At 39.3% G+C, this 24,590-nt stretch overlaps 1 protein-coding gene across 5 annotated transcripts in view; it reads right to left on the reverse strand.

Moving 5' to 3' along the window:
* Window positions 1–24,590, reverse strand: part of GK5 (glycerol kinase 5) — an 81,521-nt gene that overhangs the window by 29,035 nt on the left and 27,896 nt on the right. For all 5 annotated transcript variants that reach the window (XM_081827364.1, XM_081827360.1, XM_081827373.1 and 2 more), the window contains 7 exons: window positions 22,546–22,677; window positions 17,317–17,392; window positions 16,491–16,552; window positions 16,330–16,403; window positions 16,066–16,126; window positions 5,908–6,034; window positions 4,813–4,917 (listed from right to left, as the gene is read on the reverse strand). In XM_081827364.1, coding sequence (XP_081683490.1) covers window positions 4,813–4,917; window positions 5,908–6,034; window positions 16,066–16,126; window positions 16,330–16,403; window positions 16,491–16,552; window positions 17,317–17,392; window positions 22,546–22,677 — 637 coding nt within the window. The remainder of the gene's footprint in view (window positions 1–4,812; window positions 4,918–5,907; window positions 6,035–16,065; window positions 16,127–16,329; window positions 16,404–16,490; window positions 16,553–17,316; window positions 17,393–22,545; window positions 22,678–24,590) is intronic.

The following is a 24,590-nucleotide window of genomic DNA, read 5'->3' on the forward strand; positions in this document are numbered from 1 at the left end:
CCCCCTAACTTAAACTGCCTCTCTCACCTACACAATCACTCTTTTTTTTTTTTTTTAACCTTTATTTATTTGAGAGAGAGCAAGCAGGGGGAGGGGCAGAGTGAGAGAGGGAGAGAGAGAGCATCTCCAGCAGACAGAGCCCAACATGGGGCTTGATACCATAACCCTGGGATCAGAACCCGAGTCGAAATCAAGAGTCCGACGTTTAACCGACTGAGCCACCCAGGCGTCCCTATGCAACCACTCATCTTATCCCTTCAGGGAACAGCTAACATCATTCTTGAAAGAAGCCTCCTAATTCTCCAGACTAGAAAAAGCTCTCCCTTTAAAAAGGGATCGTTGAAGTTCTTCTACTTCTAGAAGTAGAAGAACTACTTCTTCCTGGGACTTAACACTAATATATTTATTTCAGTTTCTCATTTAAAAGATGTCTTTCCTGGGATGCCTGGGTGGCTCACTTGGTTAAGCGTCTGCCTTCGGCTCAGGTCATGATCTCAGGGTCCTGGGATCGAGCCCCGTGTTGGGCTCTCTGCTCGGCAGGGGGCCTGCTTCTCCTTTTCCCCGCCCCCAGCTTGTGCTTTCTCTCACTATATCTGTCTCTCTCTCAAATAAATAAATAAAATCTTAAAAAAAGGGGGGGAGGGGAGAACAAAAAAAAGAAAAAAAACCAAACCCATGTCTTTCCCGCTAGACTGTAACTGCCGGGAGGGCAGTGGGTGTATTATTCACTTGTGTCCCCTTAGCATGTCCAGTTCTAGGTACATCGTGAGCACTGTTACTTGTTAACTTAGTACAAGCTGGAAGACATAAAAATATTTCTAAGATTAAGACAGCAAAATAGAACAAAGAGTGAAGGGGAGCAGAAACGGACCAAATTAAAAAGAAAAGAGATGACCATGTGGGAACCCAAATGTGCTAGTTAACACAGGAGGCTAAGGGGGAAAAAAAGGAAGAACTGGCCTGTATGAAAAAGACTTAGAAAATAAATCCAAAAATCAAGATGCAACTTGTTTAAAACAGCTTTTACACCTGAGCCTGAGGTGTTCAATCCACTAACCAAGTGGAAGGAAGCCATCATTCAGATTGGAGAAGCTCAGGATGCTGCACAAAGATATAAAGGTTCAGCTTACACATTCAAGAGAATGCCAGGACTACTTAGGCTCTTACACACTGTGTTTCTCCTGAACATAATTAATTTTTTTCAGTATACCCATTAAAGTGAATTCTCAGAAAAAGAAATATATTCAAATAAATGTCAACTTTTTGTGTGAATTTCAGACAGATACATACAAGAAGGTTTAGCTTTATCAATGACTAAAATTTTAAAGTAAATAATTCAACTCTGAATTCTCTCTCCCACCAGTTAGAACAACAGTCCCATTGTCTTGGGATGGCCTTTAGGAGAGCTTGTGCCTCTACCAGAAATCACATCACCTTTCTAGGTAAGACCATTTAGCCCCATCTCCCAGAAAAGAGTTTTCATCATTTGAGAATCACAGCGAATGAGCCTCAATCCAGCAAAGCAAAGATTCCTACGGAGAATGTGCACATGATGTCACATGGGATTCAAGAATAATTTTTTGGGGGGTGCCTGAGTGGCTCAGTCGGTTAAGTGGCTGCCTTCAGCTCAGGTCATGATCCCAGGGTCCTGAGATTGAGCCCCACATTGGGTTCCCTGCTCAGCGGGGAGCCTGCTTCTCCCTCTCCCTCTGCCTGCCACTCTGCCTACTTGTGTGCTCTCTCTCTCTTTCTCTCTACGTTAAATAAATAAATAAAATTTTTTTTTTTATTTAAAAAGAATAATTCTTTTTAACTGATGAATGTGAAATTTTTCTGCTTTTTCTTTGCATCTTCTGGGAAGGAGTAAAATTAAGAGCAGGTATAACTAAAGGAGAAGAAATATAATTTTCTATTTCTGATAATCAAGATAGATGTCCAAAAAAAATTAAAAGAGGTACATTTAAAGAAGAGACTTTTGGGACATCTGGGTGGTTCAGTTGGTTGGGCGTCTGACTCTTGATTTTGGCTCAGGTCATGATCTCAGAGTTCTGAGATCAAGCACCCTGTCCGGCTTCAAGCTCAGTGGGGAGTCTGCTTGAGATTCTCTCTTTCCCCCTCTCCCTTTGCCCCTTTCCCACATGTGTGCATGCTGTCTCTCTCTCTCTCTTAAATAAATAAATAAATAAATAGACTTTTAAGTGACAAAAAACTTTGAAATAAACTTTTTTTGTTAATAATTTAATGCTTAGGAGGCGCCTGGGTGGCTCAGTCGTTAAGGGCCTGCCTTCCGCTCGGGTCATGATCCCAGGGTCCTGGGATTGAGTCCCACATCGGGCTCCCTCCTCCGCGGGAAGCCTGCTCTCCCTCTCCCACTCCCGCTGCTTGTGTTCCTGCTCTTGCTATCTCTGTCTCTGCCAAATAAATAAATAAAATCTTTAAAAAAAAATAATCTAATGCTTATAGTGCAGGTGCAGGCTCATGGAGAAAGAGAGAAAAAGGAAGAAAGGAGATGGATTGGCATTTTCCTCCTAGAGTGTTATGTTTTCTGCCAATAGAATTGGTGTTGTCTTTAAACAACTCAGCTTAGTTCAAATTAGCAAAGTAGAAAGGTACAGCCTGCTCCATAATTTAATCATCAGAGATACACACTGTTGATTCTTTGGTATATAACATTTCGTACCTTCTGCATGAAATATGACTACATAATATACAGGCTGTTCATTATTTACAACAGCCAAAAAGTGGGAACAACCCAAATGTCCATCATCTGATGAATGAATAAATTGTGGTGCATCCATATAATGGAATATTATTCAGCAATAAAAAGAAATGAAGCACTGACACATGCCACAACATGGGTGACCCTTGTAACGTTATGCTGAGTGAAAGAAGGCAGCTACGAGACACCATGGACTGTTTGATTCCATCCATATGTAATGTCCAGAATAGGCAAATCCATAAAGACAGAAAGTGGATCCATGGTAGCTTAGGGCTGGTGGGTAGAACAAGAATGCCAATGCCTATCAAGGTATCTTTTAGGGGGAATAAGAATGTTCTAAAATTAGATTGTGGTGGGGCATCTGGGTGGCTCAGTTGGTTAAGCGACTGCCTTCGGCTCAGGTCATGATCCTGGAGTCCCTGGATCGAGTCCCGCATCGGGCTCCCTGCTCAGCGGGGGGTCTGCTTCTCCCTCTGCCCCTCCCCCCGCTCATGTGCTCTCTCTCATTCTCTCTCTCTCAAATAAATAAATAAAATCTTTAAAAAATAAATAAATATATAAAATAAAATAAAATAAAATAAAATTAGATTGTGGTGATGGTGGCATAGCCTGGACACAATACCAAAGAACACTGAATTTTACACTCTAAGTAGGTGAATTATATGGTATATGGATTATATCTCAATAAAGCTATAAAATAAAAGCAAGAAATATTATATAGACCGTTCTGCAATGACTTCATCCCCTCCTTAATGTCTCATGGACAGTGTTCTATACCAATAAGATATACAACCACACCATTATATGTGACTGTACAATGTCCCATCGTACGGGTATACTGGCATTTACTTACTCAGTGCTTTACTACTAGACGGGAACTTATTTCCAGTTGTTGTATGAAACACTTATGCATGTCCACATCTTTGTCTACATACATCCTTGTTTTCTTAAGAAACAAAGAAAAGGGTCTGCACTCTGTAAATTGAAACATGTTGCCAGCTTATTCTCCAGAAAGGCCATACTAGTTAATATTCATCACAAAGGAAAACAAGAATAGTATTTTTCTTTACATTGCCATCGGTGCTGAGCATCATCAAACCACTTAATCTCTGCCAATGACAGGTGACATCATTTTTTAGATGTGTATTTCTTTTTTTTTTTTTTTAAAGACTTTATTTGAGAGAGAGAGAGCGAGAGGGCACAAGAGCTGGGACAGAGGCAGAGGGAGAAGCAGACTGCCCACTTAGCAGGGAGCCCGATGCGTGTTTGATCCCAGGACCCCGGGATCATGACCTCAGCTGAAGGCAGATGCTTAACTGACTGAGTCACCTGGTGCCCTTAGATGTGTATTTCTTTGACTGTTGAATTTGAATAGCATTTTTTTTTTTTAAAGATTTTATTTATTTATTTGACAGAGAGAGACACAGCGAGAGAGGGAACACAAGCAGGGGGAGTGGGAGAGGGAGAAGCAGGCTTCCCGCAGAGCAGGGAGCCCGATGTGGAACTTGATCCCAGGACCCTGGGATCACGACCTGAGCTGAAGGCAGTTGCTTAACCAACTGAGCCACCCAGGCACCCCTGAAGAGCATTTTTTTTAAGTTTATTTATTTTTTTTAGTAATCTCTACACCCAACATGGGGCTTGAACTAACGACCCTGAGATCAAGAGTCACATGCTCTTCCAACTAAGTAGCCAGGTGCCCCGAAGAGCACTTTTAATAGTCATTTGATTTATGATAGCTGTACTTCTGTCCTTTGTTTATTCTTTAGTCATCTTAATTTTTCTGACCTATGTTACAAATTGTTGTTACCAATTTGTCTTTTAACTTTGCTTATGACACTTCTCTCCTTACACATTCTAATAATTATATACTTAAGTTTATTGTTTTGTTTTTTTCTTTATGGTATCTGGCCTTAATTCCTAGGCTTTTACCATCCCAGTGTCAAAAAAATAGTATCCTATATTTTCTTCTAGCATAGTTCTTTTTATGTCTCATTTGAATGATCTATTCATTCCCTACTCATCGGTAGTCCTATGGGCACTCTTGAATTCTTTAAGGCTGGCCTGTGAAATCTGTTTGAAAGATAACTTACCTAATTCTTGAGCCCATTTGATGATAGTACCAGTGTCTCCTGCATTGCTTTCAGCTAAGCATACAACTTCTTGGCCAATCTTCCACCCAATTAGTGGATAAAAGCCTTAAAAACAAAGAAACGATATAAATCAAACGTAATCAATAGATAATTCATTGCAGAGACATCTACATTTGGTTAACAATTTGATTATCTTAAAAAATAGCAAAGTGGCTCTGAAGTCAGTGGTCTCACAAGTTTCTAACCTCTTAGCCTCAGTCTCCTCAACTGTAAAATGGTCTGCCTCAGAGAGCTCTTGTGAGAATAAACTGAATTAATGCATAAAAAACTTAGTGCAGTGCCTGGCATTTAATATGAACAATAAACACTAGCTTTTAGTAGCCACAGGCATATCTATGTCTCTAGAAACACACAAACAGAGCCAACTACGCTATTTTATTTACCTGTGAAGGTTCCTAATTAGAAATAACCTAACGCAATGATGAAATTTTCTAGGTTCCATTTTCCCAGTTAGGGGAAAAGGAAGAGCTTGAGGGGGGAATGGAAGATAAGAAAAAGATTTTAAAATCTGCCTCTTAGTAACCATGTTAGGAGACCATAGCCCAGATTAAGAGCCCACAGGCCTCTTAGGGTGTAGTTCCACAATCTAAATTTCTTGGTTTACACATCCTAGGATGTCTTCCATCAGGGAGACCAATTTCTTGGCAACTGTCATTAAATATGCATGGATCACTAGTTGAGAATTACCACCCCCCCTCAAACACACACACACACACACACAAAGAAGAACTGCTAACACTTAAGAGAAAATTTAGAGGCCTAGAAAGATGTTTTAAACAATATAACAGGTATTACAGGTAAATATTTGGTAAACTGACCAAAATAACCTAAACCTGAGTTTTTCTATAATAATATGTCTCATTTTTTATGCTTTTAAAGAAAAAAGGGAAATGGAAATTAACTGTCTCTAAGAGTAATGGTGAAAAATATGTTAGAGAGTACCCTTAGTATAAAATGGGAAAACAGTGTCACAAAAGTTAAATATGAAAAGAAGTGATATTTTATCAATAAAAAGGATAAATTCTAACTATTTACCTCCAATAGTATGCTGAAGGCTATTTCCAGTATTAATATCCAAAAATGTCCCAGTTCCCATGGTTAGTTTCACGTCTCCTATGTGGAAGCAGCACTCTCCAAACATGGCTGATTGCTGATCAGCGACCTGCCAAAAATGTTCAAATATAAGACGGCTGGGCTTAGCAGTGGCCCATTTCACTGTCTGCCACTGTCTCCTATATTGTATTCTCATGGGTCAACATTTTGTTTTCTTTTTTCCTTTTCCTTAAAAAAAAAAGCCCTGGAAAAAACAAAGAGCAACAATAAGCTAGAAGTGTCTCAAGGACTAACATTGTGTGGTAATTAATGTGCCTCAGGAATTTTTAGTAGGCAACCTACTTTACGACTTTAAGTATCACAGGAAAAATCTAAGAAATAAAGGTCAGAATAAAAACTGTGCAGGAAAAAACAAGATTTTTCAACTTAAAAGTGATTTCATTCATTAGTCAAAATAATTGACCTCACATATTTCTCTTTTAATAAGAGTGATAGGTGTGTGCTTAATATAAATAAATAGAGGTCAAAACTACACATTCCCAACCATACATTTTTGTTAAAAGAAAAACTATGACATTTTGTTAAAATAATTAAATGTAAATTGTTAAGTAACAATGTTCAACAGGCTAAATTTTAATGATCTAATTGGCTTTATTAATTGATGCATGAATCGGGCAGCATCCATCCTAGCAGAGGTGAGCTCCAAAGAGCTAAAGAAAAAGCAAGTCTTTAAAAGAAGAAAAAGAGCAGAGAAAAAAGGACACTATTAGCAAAGAATCCATTGTTTTAGGCAAGGTCGCCCTCCTAAGGGGGAGAGAAGGGGTCTATCATTAAATTTCCTAATGCTGACCCAGAAATTCCCACGTTGACTGGCTAAGGGTTACATTTCTGGGGAGTTGAAACTACAGGTAGGTTAGCTATTAAGCCTTGGTTTTACTGGCTTGGAGCCATCATTTTAGGTCTGTGGTTTTCTTTTTAACAATTTCCTCCCTTTTGATCAGACTCTCAGTTTAACTGAGAGATGCGATCAAAATTTAAAGCATTCTCTACCATCATTCTCTACCACCGCTCCAGAGTTCTCACAGCTGTTACTGATTCTCTGTGCGGTATTCACAGGTCATGATGGTTTTTTGCTTAATTTCTGTGATATTCACAGGTTCCAACTTCAGATTCACAATTTTTAAGTCGGTTGTCCTCTTCATTCCTTTTCTGACGTTCCCGTCTTAGGGAGATCATTTGCTTGATGCTTGGCAGTGAACATGCATTTAAAGCTTTTGAGAGAATACAATGTACCAGGGATATTATTATGATAACTATAAGCAGGATAATTCCCAGTATTTGGAGTGTATTCAGAGCCATGGTTCCCAAGACCCAAAACAATTAAAATCAAATAAATCAAAGAAAGACCCCACTGAAGAAGTTACTCTTTTAAGCCAAGCAGCTTACTCAGTGTTCTTACGTAATTAAGTTTCAAAATCCCCAGAAGGGTTAGTCCAGATACAGCAGGTGGTGTTGACCACAGGAGAGGTACCCCCTTGCTCGCCTACAAGATAATCGAGGGCTGTCCTACTATCACGAACAGCTTTGGCTAAAGAGTCTAAGGATGGTTGTTGGGCCTCTGTTGCTTTAGCAGCAGATTCTGCAGTAATTTCAAGAATTGAGAAGTTCCCGATCATAGGCTCATTTACATTTATCCCTAACCAGGGAAGTAGGGACCTTCCAAGAGGAGTGAATTCCTGAATCATGAAAACCTCCTGGCAGGTCCTTTCTAACTCAACAATGTAACTTCAGGGGAGTCACGCAAAGAGATGTCTTATTTTGCTTATGAAAAGTTAAGATTTTCTCCTAGCCTGAACTAAAAGGTTGTTCTAAATTCCAAAGACTACCCCACTTAAGCAGTGGCCAGGGGACAAACAGATGACGGCATTAACTTTCCAGGCTAATGCCAGAATAAAAAAGAAGAAGGAGAAAGGGTTTTGAGTTTAGTTAAAATTTAAAGTCTGGATCCATCATCTGAGGCAGAAGCATTCCACCCCGACTGAGCTACTTCTCTTCCTCATCAATTTGATTTGGAGGTCTCCAGTGTCTGTAGAGGACCTGGTTGGAGGCGGAGCCTTCACAAGCTGTGAAATGTGTACCCAAGGCTCCATCCCTTCTAGTTTTGCATTGGTATCCATGATCAGGAGCACTTGGTAAGATTCCTCTTCCAAGGGGGCTCGAGGGCCATTTTCCTCTGATAATGTTTCCAGAATCCCTAGTTCTCCAGGCTCAGTATACAAGCTCCTGATAGAATTCCAAGAAGTTTTGCAAGGTTTTCATTAGGCTCATATGATTTGCCCAGTGAAGTGAGTGCCTTGATCACTGGAGATTGTGGAAGGTATGCCCCAAATGGGAAACATGTTTTCTAATAGTTTCCTTGCTACTGGGAGGGCATCACAGCCTTGCAGCAGGGAAAGGCTTCAACCCATCCACAAAACATGCAAGTAAAACAAGAACATATTGGTAATCCGTAGTAAGTAGCAGTTGAATGAAGTCCCGCTGCAGGTTTTCAAACGGTCAAGAGGGGTAGGTCTGAGGCTCTGGGAACAAAATTAGTTTTTCCAGGATGACCTGACAAGTCAGAAATTGCTGGCAGATTATTTTTACAATATTATAGAAGTCTCCCCACCGATGTCTATTCATAATTTTGGGTCATCTTGAAAGCCCTATGGTGAGTGAAAGAATGTAAAAACTGAAAAATAGGGTTTGCCAGCTGGGAAGAACTAAGCAGCCATCTTAGTTTTCCCATAGCCCCAGCTATTCATTTAATTGACAGCCAGTATTTACCCACCTTAATTTCTCTGATTCAGCAGCAGACTGTTGCCATGTTATAGGACATCAGGATGGCAAAAGTCTGGCAATGAGGGGCCTCTTTTTTTTCCAGAAGCAGAATGGACTTTATGCACATGTGCCAAAATCTTACAACATAAAGAAGGCTTAGTATTACTTTTTATTTGACAATGCTTCTGATGTAATTTAACATATCACATAAGCTTAAATAGTTTAGCAAATTCTTTGGTATGTTCTAGGTCAAAAAGACTTACGCCAATGAGAAAAGTCCAAACACACAATCTTCGTCCTCTTAGAACAGAGAAAACCAAATTCTAATTTTTCACCACCTTAGTTTTGATATGAAAACTTATTCGTTCCAATCTTCAGTCAGTCCTGACCACATACACAATTCCTTGCCAGAGATTCCTTTTTCACAAACTTTCTACAACTGTTTTTTCCTCAAAAGAATGTATCTCCATTCCTCATACTTTTTTTTTAAAATCAAAAACATATTTTACTTCCCTTCCATATGCAGATATTTCCTTCATTATTTCTAGTAGTGTTAAGCAAATGGGAACTATCTGTTATACCAGCATTCTTTAGATTGGCAAATTTATAAATACATTTTATAATTTTTAGAAGCATATGTCTTTAATTTTCCAATGTAGCACTAACATATCCAAAATGTATTTTAGTTTTTCTGTAATAAGAAGCTGCAAGTAGATACTTCATTTTTTTTTTTCCAAGATTTTTTATTTGTAAGCAAACTCTACACCCAATGTAGGGCTCGAACTTACAACCCTGAGATCAAAAGTTGCATGTTACACTAAGCCAGCTAGGCACCACAAGATAAACCTATGTTTAGCAATTGATGTTTTAGTATTTCATCTTATTTACAAATGATATAGATATTTAATGAATTCAACTTAATTCATTACTTAACCTAACTTAGAAAAAAAAACTTTACGGTTTTAGGTTACCAAAAAAGATTTGGGAGACTATTTAAAAGATTACCTAAATTTTTTATTTTATTTGTATCTATTTACTTGTTCTTAATAATTACACTTATATTACCCATAAAACCTTCATGAGACATCAAAGTCGGTCATTCTTCCAAGCTATTTTTTTTTTAATTTATTTATTTGAGAGAGAGATAGTAGGGGAGGGGCAGAAGGAGAGCGAGAGAGAGAATCTTGAGCAGACTCTACGCTGAGTGGAGAGCCTGATGTGGGGCTCAATCTCACGACACCAAGATCATGACGTGAGCCAAGATCAAGAGTCGGATGCCCAACCGACTGAGCCACCCAGGTGCCCCCTGCCAAGCTATTTTTTTTTTAATTTGTAACAGAGATATTACCTTATTTGACTTTAAGTGAACTAAGGCAGAATAAAAGTTTTAATTTTAATGCTGATAACTCTAAAGACATGTCTACTTTAATATTCTTTAAAGATTTATTTATTTTAGAGAGACAGAGAGAGAGAAAGTGTGCGCACAAGTGGGAGGAGCAGGGGGAGAGGGAGCGAGAGTTTCAAGCAGACTCCACGCAAGCATGGAGCCCAATGTGGGGCTCGATCCCACAACTCTTGAGATCATGACCTGAGCTGAAACCAAGAGTTGGTCGCTTAACTGACTGTGCCACCCTAAGATATGTCTACTTTAATTAAACCAACAAACTTAAAGTAGCTTTCATATCAAATATTTATCCAGATTGTGTGAACTTGACAAAACATTTGGGTTGGTTTCTTTCTGAGAGTTTTAGAATGTCTAATCCTTACCAATGTTTGCCTTCAAACCAAGTAAATAAAACTCTTTTACAAATTAATTTTAGCAATGCCATCCAGAGGTAGAAAAATATCTCACATTTACTATATACAGAGAGAGACAGATGCACATGAAGACCCTATAGTTACTAATATTTGTGGAGAAGATTTTTAAGATTTGTATTTGCCCCTAGGATTAATCTTAAGGAGGTAGTGCTATAGTTTGAGAAAAGAGCTCTTTTGGAGGTTTGTATTTTAAAAAGGCTTCTTGGGGCACCTGGGGGGCTCAGTCGTTAAGCGTCTGCCTTCGGCTCAGGTCATGATCCCAGGGTCCTGGGATTGAGCCCCGCATCTGGCTCCCTGCTCCGCGGGAAGCTTGCTTCTCCCTCTCCCACTCCCCCTGCTTGTGTTCCCTCTCTCTCTGTGTCTCTCTCTGCCAAATAAATAAATAAAATCTTTTAAAAAAAAAAAAAAGGCTTCTTTCCAGGGGCACATGGGTGACTCAGTTGGTTAAGCGACTGCCTTCGGCTCAGGTCATGATCCTGGAATCCCAGGATTGAGTCCTGCATCGGGTTCCCTGCTCAGTGGGGAGTCTGCTTCTCCCTCTGACCCTATCCCCTCTTGTGCACTCTCTCACTCAAATAAATAAATAAAATCTAAAAAAAAAAAGGCTTCTTTCCCTTTTTTTCTCTCATTCTCTGGTAATTGTGGGCTGTGCTTACATTTCTAAGACATGATAAGATGTATAACTTTAAGGGACAGGAAAAGAATGCAAGTTCCTCTAAGAAGGACTTTGGTTTCCTAGAGCCAAAAATTTACAATCCATTTGAGATAAACAGGGGAAGTTTTGGGATTGGTGAAGAAATAGGTAAACTTTGAACTGCCTCTAGAGCCAAAGTTTTAGTTTTATAAAGATTGCAAGATAAGGACAATTGCTTTCAATTCCTCCAAGAACTGGGTTGTAACTTAAATGACATAATAGGTTGATCTACCTATTCAACTCTATTATTCTCAGTTTGCTTCTTTTTCCCCTGGGGACATGGTTCTAATTTTAAGTATTTCTGGTGGTACTGAATAACACCCCATGGATGTAAGAGGGGTCCCCAAAAAGGGTGCAAAGGATACTACCTTCCCAAGATCTAGAGTCACTCCAAATGATAGCCAAAGAACCAAAACCTGCATGTCCCATGTGGGCAGAAAGCCAAGCCCAGTTATGCAACACTAGACAAATGAGAAGGCAATAGGTATCTCTGGGAGAGAAAGGATCAATAAGCCAATGGGTCTGGATTTGGAAAGGAAGGGACAACGTGAAATTTTATTTTCCTCTCTAGACTGGGCACTACAGACAAGAGTTTTGTTTTTTTTTTTTAAAGACTTTATTTATTTATTTGACAGAGAGAGACACAGTGAGAGAGGGAACACAAGCAGGGGGAGTGGGAGAGGGAGAAGCAGGCTTCCCACGGAGCAGGGAGCCCAATGCAGGGCTCGACTCCAGGACCCTGGGATCATGACCTGAGCCACCCAGGCGCTCCCAGACAAGAGACTTGAAAGGAACTGATTCTGGTAAGAATTTTCACCCTTTGCTGGCTTCTGCCAGTTTTTCCCAGATCCCCTCTGCAGTGTCTGGTATCTACCAGAGTTTCCCCTTGGCTGTTTAAGGAAAGAACAGAGCAGTTTTACCAGAAAAATCTCTCTGTTTCAACAACTCTGGGAGGGGCCCATGTAGGGGTCCTCCTATGAAGGTAAATACAGGGGTGTATGTAAGGCCGTTAATGTGGTGAAGTGTTTTTTTTTGTTTTTAAAGATTTTATTTATTTATTTGAGAGAGAGACTGAGAGAGAGAGAGCATGAGAGGGGGGAGGGTTGGGAGGGTCAGAGGGAGAAGCAGACTCCCTGCCAAGCAGGGAGCCCGATGCGGGACTTGATCCAGGGACTCGATCCAGGGACTCCAGGATCATGACCTGAACCGAAGGCAGTCACTTAACCAACTGAGCCACCCAGGGGCCCCAATGTGGTGAAGTTTTGTTTACGGTTGTGGAGTCTTCTCAGAGTGGAAAACCAAGTGAGACAGAGGATTAGTAGAACAAGTACTCCAAGGGGGAGAGAGGGGAGCTGGGAGCAGCGGGAGTTATGTCAGTCTTAGAGTCTTTTGTTTTGGGTACCTCTTCTCTAATTTTTCACTAGCCTTTCGCAATGAGTCTTTTAATGAAACAATATGGGAATTTTAAAACCTTTTGGAGGCTTCTGCTTGCCAATTAAAACAAGTATCTCATTCTGTTTAATTTGGGAATCCTTGCTTTCAAGTGTACTTCTTAAATGATTTTATCTAATTGGAACAGTCCCCATAACAACCACTGTATTTCTAGGTTGTAATTCCCTTGAAGGCTGAAGCAGTTTGGTAGGATTCTAGGCACAAATGGAGTTAACCCACATTTCTGTTCAGCCGTATTTAGCTGCAAATGGGGTGCAACTCATATTTCTGTCTGGCCTTATTTGGGGACCCTCAACCTGACAGTTACTGAGCCAAGTTCCTCAGGACACAAAACAAGCTAAGTAAGATTTTGCCACTTTTGCGAGATATCTACAACTTCTAAGACTATAGTTCTTAGACATAAAATAAGCAGGTGTGCTGGAAGGTGGCATGCTTGACTCTTTAGAATTTAAGGATTTCATTAGCTAAGACTTTGGAGTTCTCAGAGCCAAGGTAATGCCAGGGATGGGACACTGGGTTGGGGATCTTATATGTTTTACAGTACAGAGGTTTTCTTGAGGTTGGTGGGTGAACTTCTATCAACCTAACCCATTCTGTGATCAACTTACTCTATTTTCTTTTTTAAAGATTTTATTTATTTATTTGACAGAGAGAGACACAGTGAGAGAGGGAACACAAGCAGGGGGGAGTGGGAGAGGGAGAAGCAGGCTTCCCGCGGAGCAGGGAGCCCGATGTGGGGCTCGATCCCAGGACTCTGGGATCATGACCTGAACCGAAGGCAGACACTATCCAACTGAGCCACCCAGGCGCCCCAACTTACTCTATTTTCTTGAGGTGGCAAGAGCTCTAATAGCCTTCAAATGCTCACCCTGTACCTACCAATTTTTCCAGTTTTTTGGTCTCTGAGATCCCTCTTACCAATGGCCTTTATCTAGACAAAACAAGACAAATATGTGCACCTTAATGTATAAGCAACAACCAAGAGATGTTACTGTGTCTCCGCCAAGAGAAGGCCCTGTGCTCACCACAAACAATTCTTGTGGAACCTTGCTGGGGTTTTCCAGCAATTCCAGGGGAACTGTGGTCTGAAAGGCTAGGGATTTGGCTTTGGGCAGACACTTTGCCAGCTCAGTGGGACTCTAGGCAAAACCAGCTCATAACCATCTGGCAGCTCAGGCTGTAAAGGAAAGCCAATTAGATTGGGGAGCTTAAATGAACAAAGAGTGGAGCTCAGAACCAAGAGAGAATTTACCCACGGCCCTCAGGAGCAGTGAGAAACACATGCATTCAAAGGGTTCATGGGGTACCATGCCTGTATTTCTCATTGTCCCCAAATGCTGCTGGAAGTTCACTTTGGATCTTGTTGCTGCCTGCCACCAAATCTGTTAAATAACAAAAATTCAACCAAGCAAATTTTCTTCTCTTTTCTTTCTTTTTTTAAAGATTTTATTTATTTATTTTAGAGAGAATGACAGAGAGAGAGAGCGCATAAGAGGTGGGGAGGGGCAGAGGGAGATGCAGACTCCCTGCTGAGCAGGGAGCCCAATACGGGGCTCAATCACAGGACCCTGAGATCATGACCTGAGCTGAAGGCAGACGCTTAACCAACTGAGCCGCCCAGGCACCCCCAACTGAGTAAAATTTTAAAGATCTAATTGGCCTTATTAATCAATTCATGAATCGGGCAGCACCCCCATCTAGCAAGTCTGGGGACTTACAAAGAGCTACAGAAAAGGAAAGATTTTTTTTTAGAGTAGGCTCCACACCCACACCCACACCCAGTAGGCTCCACACCCAGTGTGGCGCTTGAACTCATGACCCTGAAATCAAGACCTGAGCTGAGATCAAGAGTTGGTCACTTAACTGACCAAATCACCCAGGTGCCCCAGAAAAGGAAAGATTTTTAAAGGTAGATTGGGAATGGGAAAAAGGAAATTATTAGCAAAAAAAATCCATTGTTTTAGATAAGGTTGCCCTCCTAAGGGGAATGGAAGGCGCCTATCAGAAAATTTCCTAGTGCAATGAAAAATTCCCATGTTGACTGGTTTAAGGGTTACATTTCTGGGGGGTTGAAACTGTAGTTAGGGAAGGTATTAAGTCTTGGTTTACTAACTTAGGCTGCCATTTTAGGCCTGTTGTTTTCTTTTTCTTTCTTTCTTTTTTTTTAAAGATTTTATTTTTAAGTAATCTCTACACCCAACGTGGGGCTCGAATTTATAATCCCAAAATCAAGAGTTACATGCTCCACCGAGAGAGCCAGCCAGGCACCCTTCTTTTTAACAATGTAAAGAAATATTTTAAGGACCAAAACTCATCTAAAGAACACTTTGTCACTAAACTTCAATTGTTCCAGCCATACCTTTATCTAAACCTTAGCCTACCATTAAATTGAATAAGACTGATCCTCTCTAAATGATGAGGAATTTGTAACGTGAGATTACCTGATTTCTCCACCTACTGTGGCAATCATCCAACTAGGGAAAGATGGTCTATACGTCCTGTGTAAGCTATTACAGGAAATCAAAGTCAAGGTCAGAAAGGTCAGAGTTTCCATAGAGCCCCTCAACCAGGTGGCAAATCCTTGAGATTCTCTAAGTTCTAGATCTTTCATCCAGACAGAAAGAGTACAATCAAGAAAGAACCTCAAAAACCTGAAACAGCTAATTTTTCACTCTTCTACAGTTTCTCTACTAGTATATGCTGGCTAAGGAATTTATAAAATAGAAATACAACAATTTATTTACTTTAAAGTGCCTTGTCATTGTTTGGTTATACTGTATCAAATACAAACTAAGCAATGGCCCTATCCCTGTTTTTTTGTCTCAAGAGTATCAAATATAAACCACACATTACTCAGAATACAACATTTTTAAAAAACTTAACAGTTTTCTGAAAAACAATATATACAGAAGTCAGAAAAGATTAGAGCTTTCATGTCAGAAGAGTGGCCCTGTGGTCTCCTTTCCGGGATATAGAAAATACTCCTGATTATATCCAGGGCACATTAACTTAAAAAGAAAAAAGTACTTTAATTTTATTCTGCAAGGACCTCTCATGTCTCTTTTTTTTTTTTTAAAGATTTTATTTATTTATTTGACAGAGAGAGACACAGCGAGAGAGAGGGAACACAAGCAGGGGGAGTGGGAGAGGGAGAAGCAGGCTTCCCGCCAAGCAGGGAGCCCAATGCGGGGCTCGATCCCAGGACCCTGGGATCATGACCTAAGCTGAAGGCAGACGCTTAACGACTGAGCCACCCAGGCGCCCCCCTCTCATGTCTCTTAAATCTAATCCCAACTATTCATATACATTATTTAGTTTATACTATGCATGGAGAAACCCTTGAGTTGTCTACTTACCAAGGCCGCTATTGGTATAGGGACACCAAATAACTCTTCATCCACTGATCCAAAATTGTGGCTTCAAATAAAATTGATTAAGAAGTGAGTCATAGCTCTAGAAATATTAATACTAAAATTCAGCAAACTGATTTTCACATAGACCAAAATGTTATATAATGAACATACAAGGATGTCAAACAAATAATAAAATGCTTTCCCCACTAAGGCAAAATGAATTCAGGGACAATTTTGCTGGTTTCTGTATCTGATGTTCATCATTACCTCGTATCCCTCACAGGAGGCAGGATAAACAGTGGTATCGAAAGCATGGAAGTAAGGAGCCGGTTCCAACACATCTAAGCATAAAAATGTGTCATCAGAAGCCAAGCTAAATTATACAAAAATCAGTGATTCAAAAGGGGGAAAAAAAAAACCAACTTTACCTTAAAAGGGTCAAATAGTCCAGTTGCACTGGCATTTGAAAAATCCGTGGCAAATACAGAACCTAAATTTACATTGTAAATAATGTATTATCAAGTAGTATCAATCAACAACTGTCCCTAGTTTATAATCTAAACCTTTGTCTGGCCTCAAATTCATTCCAAAATGTATATTTCCAGTGCAAAGTCTCCAAAGCAATTTCCCACTTAATCTTTTTGAACGTTTATAGTTTACAAAAGCACTTTCATATACATTGTCACATCATGATCCCCAGTTTATTTTGTTATTTCTTTTAAAGATTTATTTATCTGAAAGAGAGAGAGCACGGGAGTTGGGGCAGGAACAGAGGGAGAGAATCTCAAGCCGACTCTCCACGGAGTATAGAGACTGACCTCAGGGCTCAATCTCATGACCCTGAGATCATGACCTGAGCCAAAACCAAGAGTCAGAGCTTAACCAACTGTCACCTAGGCACTCTGATCCCCAGTTTAAAGATAAGGAAAGGGGTTCACAGATGCATTATGATTGCCTATAGTTACCCAGCTGCAAAGTGGCAAATTTGTTACCGAACTTGAGTCTTAACACTTTTGAAATTAAGACTGTTCCTCTGCCTTCTGTTTGAGTTCTGATCATAATTTAAAAATCACCCTCCTCTTACAAATCTAAAATTTATCTAGCTTTACTATAACATGTAGTTACTAGGGTACCAAGGAGCAGTATGTTTGGGACAAAGGAAGGAAAAAAAAGTAACTTCCACTTTTTTTAGGTGAATCTTTTCTATCAGTCAAATTTCAGTTACTTCAGATAGATCTACCAGATCATCTTTACCTTTTGTGAGCTTATGTAATAACCAGGTATCAATAGTCCCAAAGCAGCAATTATCTTCTTCAATTGCCTTTTGCACCTAGAAAACATAACATCACAAAACTGACTCAAAAAGGCTAAATTAGGAAATGCATAATTAAGTGCCAAGATTGTAAATACAATAAAATCCCATTTTTTGATAAGAATGAATATATATGTGTGTGTGTGTGTGTGTGTATATAAACTATTTTTAAAATATACTCCAAACAGTTCTAAGCAATTACTATAAGGTATAAAAGGCTTTAATTTTACAAGAAACATGTGTTACTTTTGTGATGAAAAAACAAAGTAAATATACATATTTTTAATTTAGACATATGGATATGTCTACATAAAGTCTAAAACAGGGGATGGGGCACCTGGGTGGCTCAGTGGTTAAGCAACTGCCTTCGGCTCAGGTCATGATCCCGGAGTCCTGGGATCAAGTCCCACATCGGGCTCCCTGCTCGGCAGGGAGTCTGCTCCTCCCCCTGACCCTCTTCCCTCTCATGCTTTCTCTATCAAATAAATAAATAAAATCTTTAAAAAAATAAAAAAATAAATAAAACAGGGGATGGTATACTATGATCACAGTTCAAATCCAACCCACTGCTTATTTCTGTACAGCAAGTTAAGAATGGTGTTTAAATTTTGTAATTGATTTTTAAAAAAGAATACCTTGTGACATATGAAAAGTAAATGAAATTCATATTTCAGGGTCCATAGATAAAATGTTACTGGAGCATAGCCATGCTCACCTATTTATGTGTTATTTATGGCTGTTTTCACATTATAGTGGCAGAGTAGTTTTCCAAGTCTAAATTACGACTATCTGGCATGTTACAGAAAAAAACGTGCTAACCCTTAGCATAAAGCATGCCAAAGCAAACAAACATATCACAACCTCTTTAAATAGCTAATAGAGACAATGAAATGATTGTTGAGATATCATTATTATTATTTTTTAATTTAATTTTATTTTTTTTTAAGATTTTTATTTATTTGACAGAGAGAGACACAGTGAGAGAGGGAACACAAGCAGGGGGAGTGAGAGAGGGAGCCCGATGAGGGGCTCAATCCCAGGACCCTAGGATCATGACCTGAGCTGAAGGCAGACTCTTAATGACTGAGCCACCCAGGCGTCTCCATTATTATTTTTTAAAATAGGCTCTACACCCAACGTTGGGGGCAAAGTCACGACCCGAGCTTAAGTGTTGCATGCTTACCAACTGAGTAATATCCCAAGGCGCCCTGATATATTACTAACATAGTGGAAACAACGCCCTACATCATTTTTCACCACCTCTCCAACTCTTATTTGTCCTTCAAGACTAGCAGTTCCTGGATTTGCCCAAGCCAACACTCTATGGGAATCTTCCAGATAGCCCTTATCTCACGTCATTACCTCCCTGTTAGACCCTAAGCTCCTTAAGAGCAGAAACTAAATTATAAGCCCAACACCAAGGAGGGTTCCTGCCATATAGCAGATGCTTAAAACATATCTCCTAAAGACAAAAAGAACAGCAAATGAATATATTTAAGGATGAATTCTATTTCAACAGTAGAAAAGATCAATAAAATGAAAACACATGACATAAGTTCCAAAAAAGAAGTCATTGTAGATTATTTATAACAAATATTTTGAAGATTCCATTCCAGCTTTATATCACTTACATAGGGAGTGCTTAAAGTAATATTACTTTATTTCAAACTCTTTTTAAATTTAGAAATTGTGATTCCTAAAATTTGTTCCAGATTAGAGAAAGGTTAATCTGTATTTCAGTAAGCAGCAACAATGCCTGACAAGTAGTAAGTTCATCTGTTCATTCAAAAAACGTTTGACAGCCAGGTCCTCTGATAGGGAGTAGGTCCATATGAGGCTACAAAGACACAGAGTCAGTATTAGGGCTCAGATTAGGATCAAGGTCAATCCTCCTTGCTTTGGGTTAAGACTCCAAATGGCTCTACCCTATGAGTAAGGGTAAGCTAGAAAGACAGGTTCTCATAGGAAATGCAGCTCAGTTTTGAATCACCTCAATCATTAAACTGGATTGCTGTAATCCTGGTGCCTAGAAGAATGGAAGAAACAAACATAATTCCTGTCCAGAGCAAGATAGTGTTAATGTTAAGGCTCTCAAAATTTCTACACATAATTTTGCAAATACAATGTCTAGCTGATATACATACACATGCATACAAGTAAGTAACCAAGCTCATCAAACGCATCAAGTTGTATATACTAAATATTTTCAGCTTTTTGTATGTTAATCATACATCAAGTAGTTTAAATTAAAAAGAAATTAAATAATCAGGCATCTAAGGAAACAAGAGAACATGAAAAAGAAAAGAGAGAGAGAAAGACAGAGTCCATGAGGCTACAGATATTAGAATTAATAGTCATGCACTATATCCTAGAAGTCCTTGTCAATGTTTAAGAAGAAAAGGAAAGAAAAGTCATATTTCTATACCATATTGTTATGTTAGGGAATTACAAATTAAATCAATGAGATACTACTTCATACCTATTAGAATGGCTAAAATCCAAAACCCTGATATCAAATATTAGCAAGGATGTGGAGCAACAGGAACTCTCATTCATTGTTGGTAGAAATGTAAAATGGTCTACCCACTTTGGAAGACAGTTTGGCATTTTCTAACAAAGCTAATCATAGTCTTATCATCTGATCCAGCAACTGCACACCTAGGTATTTACCCAAAATAGCTGAAATTTATGTTTATACAAAAATCTGTATACAGGGATGCCTGGGTGGCTCAGTCGGTTAAGTGGCTGCCTTCAGCTCAGGTCATGATCCTAAGGTCCTGGGATGGAGCCCCACATCGGGCTCCCTGCTCAGTGGGGAGCCTGCTTCTCCCTCTGCCTGCTGCCTGCTTCTCCCTCTGCTTGTGCTCACTCTCTCTCTCTGATTAAACACACATACACACACACACACACAAACCTGTACACAAATGTTTATAGCAACTTTATTTGTAAGTGCCAAAAATTAGAAGCAACAATATGTCCTCCAACAAGTGATCAGATAAACGAAACACATCTAGACAAAGAAATACTAATCAGTGATAAAAAGAAATGCATTACTAAGCAATAAAAAGACATGGAAAAACCATTGTTTTGTTGATTTTTTCAACTGTTTTTTCTATTCTGTATTTCATTAATTTTCACACTAATCTTTACATTTCTTCCCTTCTGCTACTGTGGGTTCAGTTTGCTATCTTTTGCCAGTGTCTTAAGTTAGAATATTAGATGCTTTGTTAATATAATTTCTATATGTAATATAGTCTGGCTATAAATTTCTTTTTTTTTAATATTTTTAAAAAAGATTTTATTTATTTATTTGACAGAGAGAGACACAGCGAGAGAGGGAACACAAGCAGGGGGAGTGGGAGAGGGAGAAGCAGGCTTCCTGTGGAGCAGAGAGCCCAATGCGGGACTCGATCCCAGGACCCTGGGATCATGACGTGAGCCAAAGGCAAATGCTTAACGACTGAGCCACCCAGGCGCCCCGTATAAATTTCTATCTAAACACTGATCTTGCCGCAACACATGATTTGGTATACTGTGTTTTCATTTTCATTCATCTCAAAGTATTTTCTAATTTCTCTTAGGATTTCTTCTTTTACCCACTGGTTATTTAAAAGGACAGTTTGATTTCCATTTATTTTTGAACTTCCCAAATTTGTTTCTGCTAATTCTTTCTTTTTATTTTTAAGGATTTTATTTTTAAGTAATCTCTATATCCAATGTGGGGCTTGAACTCACAACCCTGAGATCAAGAGTTACATGCTTGGGGCGCCTGGGTGGCTCAGTCGTTAAGTGTCTGCCTTCGGCTCACGTCATGATTCCAGAGTCCTGGGATCGAGCCCTGCATCGGGCTCCCTGCTCAGCAGGGAGTCTGCTTCTCCCTCTCCCACTCCCCCTGCTTGTGTTCCGTCTCTTGCTGTGTCTCTCTCTGTCAAATAAATAAATAAAATCTTAAATTAAAAAAAAAGTCACATGCTCTACTGACTGAGCCAGTCAGCCGCCCCATCTTTCTGTTAATTATTTTTAATTTCATTCCTTTGTTATCAGAGAAATACTTGTATGATTTCAGTCCTTTTAAATTTATTGAAGATTGTATTATGGTGTAGCATGTGATGTGTCCTGGAGAAAGTTCCATGAGCACTTAAGAATGTATATTCTGGGGGCACTTGGGTGGCTCAGTCAGTTAAGTGTCTGCCTTTGGTCCAGGTCAGGGTCCTGAGATGGAGTCCCTCATCACATCAGGATCCCTGCTCAGCGGGGAGTCTGCTTCTCCCTCTCCCTCCTCTTACACCCTCTCAAATAAATAAATCTTTAAAAAAGTAAATGAAATGTTTCTCCTGTAGATGGCATACAGGTGAATCTTCTTTTTTTATTACCCAATCTAAAATCACAATGAGAGATCACTATTTACCTACCAAAATGGCTAAAATTAAAAAACAAACTGATAATACCAATTATGATGGTACATGAAATACGAAGTCCTCTCACTGACTGATGGTGGGTATGTAAATTATCAAAAACTGTGGGAAATTTTTTTACATTACCCACTAAAAGTGAAAAATAAAAAAATATATATATACACATTCATGCCCTAAAAATTCCATTCCCATATATAGATACAGCAGAAATGCCTTTATATATACCCCAAAAGACAGCATTATTCATAATAGCCCCAAACTAGAAATAACTCAAATGTACATGAACAGAATGGATAAATGGATAGTGATAAAATCATACATTGAACACTAAATAGCAATGAAAATATAAGAAAATTAATTTACACGTTTATACAAAATTCAAAAAAATTCAGGTAAAACTATAGTATTGAGAAAAAAAACACAAGTTAAAAAGTAAAATTGGAAAGAAAATGTGATACACAGTATCGCAATGTTCTATTTCTTGATTCAAGTAGTGTTACACAGATGTTTGCTCCACAATGTATCACTGAGTGGTAAATTTTTGTTTTGTTCAGTTTTCTGTATGTGTTATGACTTACAATAAAAAGGTTTAAAAAAACAGAGTAAAGATTCCTGTACTCCATCCCAATATGTAGTGGATAGTTAATTTTCCCTCAGATAAGCAAATTACTATCTTTATTCCTTTACTTTTTTCTTCCCTGTAGTCTACACACACACACACACACACACACACACACACACACACTCTTTCCTTACCTCAACCAGGTTCTGTAAAATCCAGGCCAGTCTCAAAGAAACATGCTGGTTTGTGAAACTGAACAAACTGACAGCTAAAAATCGTTTACTTCTAGTGAAAAAGTGCAGCACTCGGCAGGAACTCTGGAATAGCTATTAAAAAAAAAAGATACTTTAGGAAAACGCATTTAATGGTGTTTGATATTTCTATATTAATTCTACACACATGAAAACAAACTCAATAACAAATAATTCAACTACTTACAGTGTTTTTAGCACTTAAGAAAAGTAAAGCAGTATTACCCTAAGTGGACAATTTTTTTTTTTAAAGATTTTATTTATTTATTTGAGAGAGAGAGAGAGAGCACATGAGAGGGGGGGAGGGTCAGAGGGAGAAGCAGACTCCCTGCCGAGCAGGGAGCCTGATGCGGGACTCGATCCCGGGACTCCAGGACCATGACCTGAGCCGAAGGCAGTCGCCCAACCAACTGAGCCACCCAGGCGCCCCTAAGTGGACAATTTTTAACATATGTATTCTAACACATGAAATGTAACACATCTACTATGACCTTCTTTAGCAAACACAAGAAGCTCAAGATAAAGTCTTTTAAAATAAAAGGTAGAGAGTCAAGGAAGAAGGCTATATTCTGGTTAGAAATATATTTTTAATGAAGTTAGTATTAAACCATAAGGGAAACTCCCCCACATCTTACGTACCTGAAATTTGGGATGTATGATTTCATTTAATACTATCTATACTTATCTAAATCAAAGATGAAATATATATAGTTTAAAATTTACTTCTTAGTAAGAAAAATCTTTAATTAAAAAGAAAAAGCCTTGGGGCGCCTGGGTGGCTCAGTCGTTAAGCGTCTGCCTTCGGCTCAGGTCATGATCCCAGGGTCCTGGGATCGAGCCCTACATCGGGCTCCCTGCTCCGCGGGAAGCCTGCTTCTCCCTCTCCCACTCCCCCTGCTTGTGTTCCCTCTCTCGCTGTGTATCTCTCTGTCAAATAAATAAATAAAATCTTTAAAAAAAATAAATAAATAAAAAGAAAAAGCCTTTCATAGAAAACTAGCTTTGAGTTTTAAGGTTTGTCATAGAAAAAAACCAAAAAACAAAAACTTTATCCTGCCACCTACTGCAAGAACGCAGATGAACAATTCAGCTTCTGAAACTAATGTTTTACAAAATATTCACTTGCATTTTCTTCCCTCTGTTATTGCACACCCCTCCCCTAAAAATATATATTTAAAGGGGCTCTGGGTGGCTTTGTCAGTTAAGCATCCAAGTCGATTTTGGCTCAGGTCATGATCTCAGGGTTGTGAGATCAAGCCTTGCATCAGGCTCCATGCTGGGTGTGGAGCCTACTTAAGATTTTCTCTCTCTGGGGCGCCTGGGTGGTTCAGTCACTTAAGCATCTGCGTTCGGCTCAGGTCATGATCCCGGGGTCCTGAGATCGAGTCCCGCATTGGGCTCCCTCCTCAGCAGAGAGCCTGCTTCTCCCTCTGCCTGCCTCTCTGCCTACTTGTGCTCTCTCTTTCTCTCTGTCAAATAAATAAAATCTTAAAAAAAAAAAGATTCTCTCTCTCCCTCTCCCTCTGCCCCTCACTCCCCACTCACACGCACATGAGCTTTCTCTTTCTCTAAAACATTTAAAAAAATATATATGTAGGGATGCCTGGGTGGCTCAGATGGTTAAGCATCTGCCTTCAGCTCAGGTCATGATCCCAGGGTCCTGGGATCGAGTCCCACATCGGGCTCTGTGCTCAGCAGGGAGCCTGCTTCTCCCTCTCCCTCTGCCTGCCTGTCTGCCTATTTGTGATCTCTCTCTCTCTCTCTGTCAAATAAATAAATAAAATCTTTAAAAAAATTTAAAAATATATATATGTATATATTTAACGATTTTGGTTTATTTATTAAAATAGTAAATGCAACAATCAAGAAAATGTATAGACTCAATTCTCTACATTTCAGTCTTGTCCCTTTTTTTGGAACAATGAGCCCCATTTTAATTTTTTTTTTCCTTTTCATTTTGGTGAGAGCATTTAAGTGCTACTCTTAGC

The sequence above is a fragment of the Leptonychotes weddellii genome, chromosome 1 (genome assembly GCF_054177405.1).
Source record: "Leptonychotes weddellii isolate Sample4059 chromosome 1, ASM5417740v2, whole genome shotgun sequence".
NCBI classification, from domain to species: Eukaryota; Metazoa; Chordata; class Mammalia; order Carnivora; family Phocidae; genus Leptonychotes; species Leptonychotes weddellii.